The 13,197-nt window shown below is 45.8% G+C and overlaps 1 protein-coding gene across 1 annotated transcript; it reads right to left on the bottom strand.

Moving 5' to 3' along the window:
• Window positions 1-561: 561 nt before the first annotated feature.
• On the bottom strand, window positions 562-12,732 carry PPP2CB (protein phosphatase 2 catalytic subunit beta; the record flags this gene model as incomplete). The annotated part of the gene is made up of 7 exons (XM_079534391.1): window positions 562-634; window positions 1,060-1,178; window positions 1,961-2,122; window positions 3,663-3,752; window positions 4,278-4,451; window positions 4,715-4,924; window positions 12,631-12,732. 7 exons carry the CDS (start codon window positions 12,730-12,732, stop codon window positions 562-564), a joined length of 930 nt encoding a protein of 309 aa, XP_079390517.1.
• Window positions 12,733-13,197: the final 465 nt, after the last annotated feature.

The following is a 13,197-nucleotide window of genomic DNA, read 5'->3' as shown; positions in this document are numbered from 1 at the left end:
CAGCGCAGAAGGGCAGGGGGTGCAAGGGGCCTTAAGGGCCACCCGACCCCTGCCGGGGGCAGGGCTGCACGCCCTGGGCCGGGCCGCCCGGGGCTTCGGCCAGCCTGGCCTGCTCCACTTCAGGCGCTCGTCTTTCAGTAAAATCAAGAGTGGTGGGGTAAAGAAGTTAGTGTGCATTTCCCTTAAAAATGAACTCTGAAACGCTAATTCATGCCAGTTAACCACTAGAACTAAAAATTTACAAATAAGCATAAAAGGAGATGGAAGCGTTTGAGTTACCTTGTCCTCTCTGAACAGTCCAGAAAAAAAAAAAAAAAACAACAAAAAATGACTACAATACAGCAGGCAAACTGACTGTTGGACTGATTGGTATAGGATATATAGTGTTGTAAAGAATTCAGTCTCAAGTTGTGCTGAACGCTCTTCGTCCTCAGTATGGCACATTTTGGTCCATGAAGGGGATTATAAGTAGAGACGAACCCCGATTTCTGACAGAAACAAGTAAATATTGTTGCTCTTTAAAACACCAGGCGTACTTCCTTCTAAAAGGTTATGAGAGGTTTATAGGAAGTAGTCTGGGGTACGACGGGTGACATGAGGCTCTCCACGACGAGGTGCTGGGTCAAACTGAAGGCTGCAGGAAAGAAAAAGGGGTCAGTGCTCTTCCACACAAGGCAGTTTCCAATACTGCAAACAAGACTTGCTCTCCTGTTGCTGTCACTTTATTTTCCCAGCTGCTTCCACCTGAAGTGTCCCAGATCTCCCCCAACCCCAAATCTAAATCCAGAGGATGTAGCAGGTCCCCAAACTGATGACCAGCAGGAGGCAAACTCATCTGCTGGTAGAAATACTGCTCACAGAGCAAACACGGCCTGGCCCTGCAGAAGCTCCAATGTTTCAGAACCAGGAAAAGGAGACAAAGCAGTACCTAAGAAACGTTTTTAAGAGCTTAAGTAGCTCCTTTTATAGCTTGACTTAAGTTCCAGAGCAGTTTGAACTAGGTTTTCATGAAAGGACCCCTTTGGAAAGGATCGGACTTGCTTGAAGCACGTTACTTACAAGGAATATTTTAAAGTGTCATCTAGTTCCATGATAGCGGCCTGGTTCCCACAGCGGTAACAGTAATTGGGCGCACTGAAAATGGTCACCACATTTCGGTCATGGCACCAGTTATAACCCTGCCAGGAAAAAGAGAAAAGAAGTCTCTGTTAAACCTCAACCCTCAGTCCATCTGAATTTCCTCAAACAACAAGCCTCAAGCTATTTGTGAAACAGTAGGTTCCTTCCAAGTAGTTCCATTTTCAAAAGGCACTCTACAACATCAACAAAGTGGTGTTTACAAGCAATGTTTACCTAGCGAGAATAATTTAAGCCATTCTATAAGGAGGCTGGCTATTTGCCATTGATGGGTTTGTATGCAAATTGTGGATTACACAAGAAGGAAAACTAGAGATTTCAGCTAAACCCTCAGCTTTCATTCAGCACAAATGAATTTTGCCAATTCACTTGGAAGGGAATTCTGACACATGCTACTCCTTACAAGACCTGCTTGAATGAGATGTAAAAATAAATCTGCTCCATTGACCCACTAGGCATTTTTCCATCAAGATATACAAGAATACACCATCAGCAGCCGAAGTTAGGGCTTAATCCCTGACATATCTGACTACTGTGTACTACAGGGCAGCCTGTTTAGTACGGCATGTAAGAAGATTACTACTTCAACAAACAGGGCGTGGCAGGGTCTCTAGCAATGTACTCAGTTACAGAGCAGGTCAAAGCATCATCCTTTTACATAGCCTGTTGTTTTAACATGATTGAAATCTCTCTTAGGAACTTACCTGCCTCACCTTTATGTGTCAGCTCGTGCAAATGCACCCAAAGGTCTCACAAAAGAGACAAGAATTTACATCTACCTTTTTTTTCTTTTTGCCTGTCCAGCCGACAGTGCTTCCCCTACCTCCATGACAAGTTGGTGAGCACGGGAAACCAGTGTAAGACCATTGGCATGGTTAAATGTTTCAGAAATGTCTTGCCCAAACGTGTAGCCAGCACCACGTGGAGATATACCCCAGCCGCCACGATCATCTGGATCTGACCACAACAGATCACACATTGGACCCTTGAAAAAAAGTGAGTGTTCTTTGTTAGCTTTCATCATGATTACAAAATAGTTATAAAAATACAACTTTAAATATTTACAGTAAAAAGCCTGCCTGCATGTTCTTCTCTGCATAAGCCACATATGTTTATCTAGCAATAGTTACTCCAGTCAACATCCATTCACAAGGAATGAATACGCACACAGCTGAGCATTCCGTACTACCAGAGAACTGTGTGGCCACCTCCAGCACACACTGCTTACCAGCTCACTTCACCTAGCCAGAGCTGCAAAGATGTGCAGAACAGATCCACGTGCTTCTTCCTGACTCCCACAGTATAAAAAAGGCCACACGGGAAAACATGTATGCAAGTCCGAGGATACACAAAGGGTTCATCAGTGCCAGCCAACTTGTAATAAATTAATGGAAGGGAAATTACCCACGTAAAGCTACGAACTAATCAAAAGATTGATGGTTAATCTTCAGCAGTTCTTCTGGCAGGGTATTAAGCATGTAATTTCCTCTGCTGAATTGTTCTTCATTGGATTTTACATATTCAGAAATATCCTGGTACTTTTAACAATCACAAGTGAAGCTCAGCAGCTTTTCTCGCTGAGCTATTAAGAAACTCAGGGGCACTACAAACTGTCTAGTACTTATCAAAGCCCTCTGCTGTTTCCCATCCATTGATCCAAACTACGTGGTAGGGATCACGTACAGAGGTTCTTGGGAAATGGATTCACCAATCAGATGCGGCATAAGACTGTGAAAAGACTGTGAAAACCCCAGAGTAACAAAACAATAATTACCATCTATCCACAATCAGAAGCCCCACCAGGCAGCCTCCTTCCTAATTCTGGGGGCAATTCCAACAGCTTATTTCAGATTTTCAGAAATCCCAGACAGACCTTGCCACTCTATTCTTGCTCCTGTACCCAACATGTTTCAGGACAAGCAGTTTGTTTCCATGGGGGGATAATCAAGACCATCTGTAAGCCCCAACAATTCCAACACAGCAGAGCTATTTGCTATTTGCTTGGAGCTCAGAGAGTGGTTTCTTCAGTCCAACTGGCACTCCCCAGCTGCTCCACATGGGACTCCTGCACATCAGCATGTCCTATAGGCTCCCTCTAACTTTGTCAGGTCCCCCAGAAGAAAGAGGGTAGCAATGAACACGGTGAAGACACAAAAAGGACTGGCTGAGGTGGAGGGACAATGACACGACAGCTTAGTGTGCTGGTGGTTGGTTCACAAGGAAGTGTGCAATGGGGCACTTTCCCTTGGCAATATGACTGAGTCATCATAACAGTCAAGAAAATCTGCTGCTGTGAAAAACAGCTATGAAAACCTCACAGCTGTCCTTTTGCACATTGCTGTAATCACAGCATATTGACTTGGGTGTGTTTTAACCAAATTAATTTTCATTTGCTATAGCTCTTACTGAGGCAATAACCTTCTGCAGAACAGCATGTCTCACTGCGTGAATGCATTTCTGCATGACTGTACAATTGCATTTTCAACAAACATATGTAAATTGTAGTGCATCTAGTTTCCTGTTACCTCATGTGGAACTTCCTGCAGGCGGTCCAGAGCCCTGATATGATCCAGTGTATCTATGGATGGAGAGAGGCCACCGTGGAGACAGAATATCTGTTGCAGGAAAAAAGAGCAATCCATTAAATGCATTTTTGCTATGGGAAGGCTCGTCTCAGAAACAGCTGGTTTTAACCCATTATTTTGCAATTACAGTGGTCTACCCTTACAGGGGAGAAACAAATTTTAATTCTCTCAGATGGAAACAAAACTGGACAGCTGCACATTGCACACTAGTATCGGAGCAACAAACATCCTGTGCCTTCAGTATCACAGCAATATGTCAACTCGCAGGTGATGTATCATAAGGAGATTCTCACCTGCTGAAGACTTCTTTAAAATAAACAGCATCTGCAATACCCTGACACTCCTTAGGCAGCAAACAGAGGCCTTGTTGTACCATCAGCTTGTATTAATAGTTCACCCAATTCTTCCCCAAACCCACAGTAAACACCTGGGCTTTACAAAAAATTCTGGCCACAAGCTAAGACAGCTTGTTTGAGATTGTTCATGCATGGGCCAGACAGCACAGACTGCACTGTGCTACCAAACAGTTTTGTTTATTTGGGGCAGGAAGCTTACCTGGCCATCTACTAGAGCTGTAAGTGGAAGATAATCAAACAGATCTGTGAAATACTTCCAGACATTGGCATTGCCGTATTTCCGCAGACATTCATCATAAAAGCCATACACTTGTGTAATTTGTCTGCTTTCATGATTTCCTCTCAGTATTGTAATGCGTTCTGGGTAACGCACCTATTGACCAAAAAGGGGGGGAAAAAAAGCAGCTTTCCTTTAACACAAGAACTGTATAAAAGATATGGAGAAATACTAACTAGAAGTTCAAGCAGCAGACAAGCACTCAGGCCTATTATATAAAAGCATGTGTCCATTAACAAATTCCAACTTACATCCATTTAGCTCAAGCCAACTGCAGTGTCAAAGGGGAACAATTCTTTCATATCCCCTCCAAAGCACAGTTTTGCCCAAAGTTATCAAACCAAGCTGTCCAGCCGTACCTTTAACGCTACTAGTAGAGTCACCGTTTCCACTGAGTAGTAGCCTCTGTCCACGTAGTCTCCCATGAACAGGTAATTTGTGTCTGGAGACTTCCCACCGATTCTAAAGAGTTCCATAAGATCGTGGAATTGGCCATGGACATCGCCACAGACGGTGACAGGGCAACGTACCTCTTGCACATTTGACTCTTTTGTAAGAATTTCTTTAGCCTAACAAGAGAAAAATAAAAACAAACAAACAAAAAACAACAGAACAAAAATGCATGAAGCTCCTCTACTGGCAGGTGCAGAAGTTATTCCACTGCGTTTGCACTGGAAAATCAGTTTCCCTCTAATAGAGAAGGATGACCACTAGAAAAAGAGCTTGTTGAATAAGCAAAGGCAATGTGCATTTTACAAACCGTTGTGCAAGAAGACAAGTTTGGTACTGTGAAGCCTGGACACACAGATTTTATTGTACCATATATGACAATAAGCAAATTCAAAGAAGTAAATAAACAAGTTAATTCTTAACCTGTCCTGAAATTAAGGAGTGTGAATTTCAAGACTTGCTGTTGCATACAACTTCCATCACTGATGGGGTTCATCCATGAAATCTCTGCTTTTTCCAATCATTTCTGAATTGCATACAATGACTGCAAGTGCTATTCCAGTGTTTTCATTAGTGTCACATATCTCATCTCCTTAAGCACAACTGACTTGTTTGTTTGAAGCACGCTGGTCCATTTGCTTGATAGATCTCTTGGTTCAGAAGAGCTCAGGTCAATTCATCTGACCTGTGTGAACTACAGCAGCACTGGGGTTCCAGTCTGACTGCCAAAGCCAAGTGCTGCTCAGCTTTGTGATGCCTAGCAGCTTTACCTCAAGAATGACAAGTGTATCACTGGTCATCTCATGTCCTGTCAGAACCTCCGTGAGCGGCTTGTGTGAACAGGGTTTGGAAGCCTGTGGCCATGGCAGAACACCAGAAGAGACTGCATGTTGCCCAGGCAACTATTACGGCTTCTGAAAAACTTGGTTTACAAAAGCAAGGGTAAAGCCAGATACTATTTCACGCTTATTCCAGTAGTTAAACCACGCCTCTGAGGCTTCTTTGAGAAGTTACCTGACTTGCAGTGATACACTTGCACACAGGCTCTCTGCTCCTGCCACATTTTAGCCTGACTGCCACCCAAGTTACTGCTTTCCATCCCACGCAGCCATGAGGCTCCACACAGCAGGCTCAAATCTCTCTGCTGCCAGCCCTGACAGCTAATCTTCACCGCCTTCATCCTCTGGCATCCCTCGTGCTTCCTCCTCCCATTGCTGCACACCCAGGAACCAAGCATGCTATCCTAAAACCAGGATTTGGCAGGAACAGATTTGTGCCATGGAAACAGCACTGCAGGCAGTGCATTTGCTCAGTATCTACAAAGCCAGCTCATCATCTGAGCAAAGCTGATGCTAAGCAAGGCTGAATGTGACGAGGCAACTCGCCCAGCAGAAAAGCCGGGCACTGCTGTGGCACTAGATGAGCAGGACCACATTACTCTACCAAATGGCAATGAGAACAAGTGGTAGAGCATTGGGCACCTGAGCCAGCTATCTGAAGGCACTGTGCTCTCAGATCACATTATGATAAGAGACAACTGTCAGGAACAGGAATCTCTCAGCTATTCCCAGCTGTTCCCAGGACATACGGGAACCATCAAATCCATCTCCCTTGCAGAGGGGAGGGTTTCTTCTTGCTGAAGTCGTAAGGAAAAAAAGCATTTGTAAACCTTACCTGTACTAAACTGGCACAAACCTCAGTGCATATGCATGAGGCACTTTTCTAGCCCGGGGCACCTACTTCCTGCCAAATTTCCAATTCTTTTCCAAGTTTAATTTAAATTCCTCTGGAGATATTATCAACTTCCTGGCTGTAACCTGGCAACAACACAACTACAGATGGAGGGAAGGCATTCCTGAATTTAGTCATCTCTCTGCACCCAGCAGTTCCTATGCTAATTACAGCCACGTAATGTAGTAATGCAGCCTATCTGCATTACTTCTTATTATGGTTGTTTTTGCTGCCTCCAGTTCATTAGCTGATATAGGCCAGAGCCGTGGCACATCTGAAGCACAGAGAGCACCCATGGGCAGGCTCAGCCAGATTCAGACAGAAAGGACGAAGGATCACCGTGCAGAACAGTCACTCACAGGTGGCGATTTGGCTGCTCTCTTTGCTTAGGCTGAGTGAGGTCCCACCTACCACATGGTAAGAAGCTGCTTACTGAGGACACCCTCAGCAGGCACCCCTGAGCACATCTGTCTTTACATTCGAGTGTTCAGATGCTTTGCTTCTTACGCGCTGGGAAAAAAAAACTAAAGCCCACTGGCTTGGCTAATGCCCAGCATGCCACCTGCATGGTATGTAACCTGAGGGATGTGACCCTGATTCTCAGAGACATCCTGATTATAGACTGAGTGATGTGGAGTCCACTTTGCAGTTCTAAATGGACTGTAAACTGCTGAACACGCGGCATCTGAGTGCAACAGCCCTCCTGAGTTCCTCCTGTTCATGCCTTTAAAAGCACTCACGGGACCTCTCAAGAACTCCAGCCCTCAAGGAGTGACAGAAAATTCAGTCACAAAACACTTGTTCTGTGTGTTCTGACATATGCTGTGTGAAGCAAGAGACTGGGCTTCACTGTGAATTGGAGTTAACCGAACCACAACAGGTGCCAGGTATTTTCTGTCTTTTTTTTTTAATTGTGCACGCTGCTCCTTTCTCAGCTGCATGAAAAGACAGGGTCTTCGTGCTTCTGGGAGAAAGATGCGGGGCATGATACACGCATCACGCATACCTGCCAGTGTCCCAGTCCCATGCATGCATCCTGGGAACACATACAGGTAAAGAAGCATTCAAGAAACACAGGGCAGCTGCTTTTGTGCTTTAACACCCAAAATGCTCATGTTAAATGCATCCTAGGAAGGTGGGTCAGCAGGACACTTGAAATATTGGTACTAGGAGAATCTATAAGTTTCCCATCAGGAGAGAGAAGGAGCTGACAGCTGAAAAACAGCAGCTTCTTCAACTGCCAACCAGCTGTTACTGTTTACCCTATTTTAGCTTACTTTGAAGACATACATGAAAAATAAAATTTGTCATGTTAATATTGCTTGGGAGCTGAGTTGACCACAGAAGTTTGCTCTCACTTGATCTTGTAAGGCAATATGAGATCTTTAAAATCTTAAGCATCATTGAAAACATCCGAGAAAAGCTGCAATCGATCAACTCTGGTTGCCCTTTTCACTGAGCATAGGTAACACTACAACAAAAAGACTGAAAAAGCATCAATACAAAGGAAAAAATTCTATGACGCCCCACATTACTGTCATTTATTTATGAAGGCTGTTAAATAACTAGTAAAATCATTTTTAGCTACCTTTTTCTAGCACGTCAGCTTCCTAACCATGTCCCCCATTTGTTTTGGATTAAAGCCACCTTCCAAGTACGAGTGAATAAAAGTAACTGTTGTGGAACTGCTCAGTCATGGCCTGAACCAGTGATTAAGCACCTGGTGGGAAGGCAGGGCCAACCCAGGGCAGCTCAGGTGCATGCAATGTACTCCAGTACATTGGTGGACCCAGAATCCACCCCTTCCCAGACCTCATTTAAGGGTTGGCAAGGGGAGGTGAGGACATCTGTCTGGAGATCTCTATCTACTGGAGGCCTTCCACAGGTAAGTAATTTTTCTTCCCTTGTTTTTGAGTCCATGGCTGCAACATTTGGGTTCATTTTCATTTGTTGTAGCCTAGGATTGTGCTACTCTGCTGATATTGCTGTACTTTCCATTGCATTATAGCATTTCATCATTACAATAGTAAGAATCTCCTGCTCTTAAGTAGGCATAATATTTACAGTGCTTGCCCTCAAAATTATGCTGAGGAGTAAGTTATTTGTTGGTTGTGAGTTTGCCAATCAAACTGACTCTCAGCTCTTTCCCAGCAGACCAGAAGTTGAAGCTGCCTGCCATCCCGACCCTTGATCTGCATGGATGGATGCTGGAGGATGTGTCCCAGCACTTTACTGTGTTGTCACTGCAAGAAGAAACTAAACAGTCTCAGGACTCAAACACAACCTCTTAATACACTGCTCTGAAACTGGAGATCTTACACAAGCCCTGAGACTACTGTCAAGATCACCAGGAGTCTAAGCCTCTGTGAGAGGCTTAATAATCAAACACACATTATCTCTCACACTACTTGAATTTGTCTATGAGACTTGTGTAGGCTGACTCCATCAGTGAGAGGATTAAGATGCATCCGGATTTTCAATGTCAGGCTTTCCCTAGAGCATAATAGAGACCCAGGCACCAGATTAACATAAGATCCTTTGACAGCACAGAAACACAGCTTCTTCTGGAAGATTCCCTGACCTCAGTTTGATTGCTGGAGGCCCTTACTTCAGGAATCAGAGAAACCATCTATGGAGTTCCTAATTTAAATCGGCCAGTTGCAATTAATTCAACCATAGCATCAACAGGCTGAGGATCTTAAGATCTCAGAGGTGCCTCAGCAGCATTGTTTGACAAGAGCCAGCTGGATTCTCCCCAAATGGGAGGGTAGCTGGAGTGCTGGAGCTGCCCTGCCCTTCAACAGCAGAGGGCACCCAACAGCAAAACGGATGCCAACGTGGATGCACACTCCTAGAGACATCCAGGCCAGTATGTGCAAGATAAACTTCACTGCTGAAGAGATAAAATACTGCTGATTGTGATCCACCATAACGCTCTCAGAATGTGTCATGGTTTGAATGGCATCCAGGATGCTATTTGGCTTCCTCGCTCGTACTAATTTCACCGATTACTGCAGAAGAGCCTACAAGCTCATTCTATTGAAATTATTACTGGGCAGAATGACCTCAGAGAGTAGAACTGTCACAGGTACATGCCAGTAACAGCAGTATTCTCTGAAGCACCAACTGGCTTCTGCTCAGCTTCAAGAATCAGTGCACAATTACCTTTCAGCAACTGGACAAGAAATGCAAGTCTTCATTAGTGGTTAGAATCCTTCTCCTCCCACCTCTTTGCAACACAAAGCTCTCCAGCTGCTCAAAGCTACTCTCTACTCCTCTCTTAGACAAACAGAGACCAAGGATATTAAAAAAAAAAAAAAAAAAGCTACAAAGAAATAGATGGTTATAGATGGTTGTCTGCTTGTGTTTAAGAAACAGCCTTTAACTTGATTTTCTTTATGCCGTATCCTATATTAATGAAAACCTGTCTTTATTATAACTAAGGTCTCAACTCCCTCATCAGCAGAATTAATTTGCTCACTTGACCTGAATCTCAAATTGAAGAGCATTTAAAGCTTTTCATGTACAACTTTGAGAGCACTTCCTGTTATATGAATCCACTGCCTCAGTCTTTCAGCCCAGCTTTAGCTGCTCAAAGTGCAGGTTGAGGGGCAGCAGTGCCCACACGGGATCAAAAGGAGTTCCATCCAGAAAGTGCTACCCTCCTGTGAGTACCCAAATTCAAAGCAAGCACAACCATGGATACAGAACATGCCAGTGCACCTCTGATTAAGTGCAGACAGCATCAAAGGCCAAGCTCCATAGATATTCTCACTGCGTTTTTAATGAGAGCAGAAAAAAGGTTTTTAACAACCTTCATCTACTCACGTGACTACAATAATCAAGTTAAGCACGATGAGATACAGGAAGTCTGATGTCTATTTCCCTAACAGGCTGGATACATTTATGGTGCCTAGAAGCTCCAGAAGCGACATTAATTGTTTGTTCTTCTATTATAGTCTAAATATCAGCATGAATTTAGTTTTCATTTTAAGACCAGCAGAATGGGAAGTGTTTTATTGCTATCAGTGGATGACATCTGGATTAATTCTATAAAGAATATAAGATGGATTAGCTGCCAAAGTTATGTCATAACCAGGCAGATCAATTTACAGTGATTCTACAGGTGGAAATTTCAAAAGCTTTCTGAGAAAGAATGACTTCTATACCACGTATGAGCCAGGCTATCTCCAGTCCTTCCCTCATTACTTTCTGTGAGGTCAGCAAGTGAAACCAAGAATGATACACACACGCAAGTCTGGGACTTGATCTGTTTTTGTATCTCCTGCTTTCATGTAAAACTTTCCAGATTTTTTTTGCGTTTTTTTTTTTTTTTTTTCTTTTTCATTTTAACCACCTAATACAATTACTAATTAAAACCTGAAGCAACAGTTACTATTGCACTTGACCAGAAAGGTTGTTAAGGGTTTCTCAAGTATTATCTCAAGGAAACAAACCAAGCTTTCTGACAGAACTGCAGATCAGTTACCAACGCTACCTGAAAACTAGATGCTGCAATAGCTTACACTCATTACTAAAAACAACGTGCTGTGCCTTACAAGTTCACATCCTACCTGTCACTTTTGAGGCCTGACATTCCCTTCACCTGCAGCTGCGCTCTCAACTTGGCACCTCTCCCTACTTTGCAGCCACTGACTGCAATGCAATCAACTGACAGTACTGTCCAGCTTTAGAAAACAGCAGCCACAGCTCCTTCTCTGGCTTCGTTGTTAATTAAGAAGGGAATTTTTTTTTTGTAACAGCTTGGCAGTTGGAACAACAGTTCAGAACTCTTGTTGTTTTGAACTGGAAATAAATTCTTTCAGGCTCATCAGATGGATTTCACACAGGACAGCACAGCCACAAGAATCTCGTTTGCTCTCAAGACAACTACATCTCAAGGCCCTTCTGTTGCTCCCTGCTGTAGCACCAGCCTTCCTCTCAACTGTCACAGCTCTGTGAGTGCAGAAAAAGCCATGAAGCAAATGGGCAGTCTCAGCATGGGTAAGAAAAAGAATGTGAGAAAGGAAATAGAGGCCAATGTGCAGTCAGACAGAAGGCAGGACCATGGGTAAAAGCATCTGCCAGGCAGCCACAGCTTGGAGTCCTAAAGAATATCCGCCTGTGGCACTCAAGCAACTCTACCTTCTGAAGGGCACTCTTAGCATGTTATGAGGTGATGGTGCAGACCCTCTCTACTGTTCAAATCTATTGCTGTGGTGGCCTACTGAAAACTTGAGAAAAAGAAATAGTTGCATCTTCTGAAAGCTGTCACCAAGGTGTTTAGTCACTGGCCAAAATGCCAGGAACAGGCACCGGAACAGATCACCTGGTCCTGAAAGAAGTCAGTAAGACACAGGTAACTGACACAACAGCAAAACCAAGCTCACTATCATCAATACGAACAGTACAGGGAACAATGAGCAAGCTGTCAAGCACACAGGCAGAGCAGTTATCAGCTGATCTGGTGCACAGCAACGGTCCCTGCTGTCACTGAGCTAGAAAGCGAACTGCAAGAACAGTCTTAGCCGTTCCATTGTGAAGAAACCTACTTCAGCTCCTTGGCCTTGTCACATCTCATACTTGCAAAGAAATCCTGCCTCAGTCATAGACTGCAATATGGAGGAGTGTGCCTGCACACAGGCATTTAACAAAAGACAAAAGCCACCAAGACCTGTCTCCTGTCTTTGCAGCCTCCACTAAACACACCTGAACAGCATGCTACCGAAGGAACATCCAACAGCGATCGAGAGTGGCAAACTATCATTTTTCCAACCACTTCCCACTCTATCCCAGCCTTCCTTCAGCAAGGCATAAGCCTCTCTTTCAGGCAGCACTACAGCCCACCCACCGCCCCTCTCCAACCTCCTCCATCCCTCAACGCACGTTAGAGGTTTCCCACAGCTGGGGGCCGTTCTACACCCGACGCCTCCCGACGCTCGGAGCCGCGATGCGGGCAGCGCCGGGCGGGCCCGCGGCAGCCAGCGCGGAGGCACAAACGAGCCCGGCTCCTCCTGCCCGCGGCGCCGGGCCCCCGCACGGCCACCTTCGGCACCTCAGCCTCCCTGCGCCGAGCCGTCTCTCCCCGCCTCACCTTCTCGCAGAGGCTGCGGACCTGGCTCTCGCTCAGCTGCCGGCACTCGTTCAGCTGCTCGATCCACTGGTCCAGCTCCTTGGCGAAGCTCTTCTCCTCCATGACGGCGCTGCCGGCCGGGACCGGGCCCTTCGCACTGGGCGCCCGCGAGGGCCGGGCCCGCCTGAGGCTGGCGGCGCAACGGCGGGGTCGCGCGGCCTGCTGCGCTCCCCGGAATGGCGGCCCCCGGCCCTGCGCACTTCCGCCTGCCTCCGCCCCCGCCTGCACTTCCGGTCCGCCACTGCGCCTGCGCGGGGTTTCGCGCCGCGGCGGAACGGTCGCCGCCCGCCTGAGGGGTGGCCCGGCATCGTGCCCGGGGGAGCCGCTGCCGTGTAGCAGCGCCGCGGAATCGCAGGACGCCGCGAACACGGGGTACCTCGGCTCTGCTGCTTCACTGTGGGCGGTCGCTCTGCTTCGGACCCACTGGCCGAAACGTCTCGCCTTGCAGACCGGAGTCAATAACGGAAAGCAAACGCGGCTTGCAGCCTCTGGAGCTGTGCGGCACCTGTGCGGGGTGCGAAGTCCCAC

The sequence above is a fragment of the Tetrao urogallus genome (genome assembly GCF_951394365.1).
Source record: "Tetrao urogallus genome assembly, chromosome: 4".
Classification (NCBI taxonomy): domain Eukaryota; kingdom Metazoa; phylum Chordata; class Aves; order Galliformes; family Phasianidae; genus Tetrao; species Tetrao urogallus.
The sequence above is the reverse complement of the archived record's forward strand: the minus strand, read 5'-3'. Positions and strand labels throughout refer to the sequence as shown.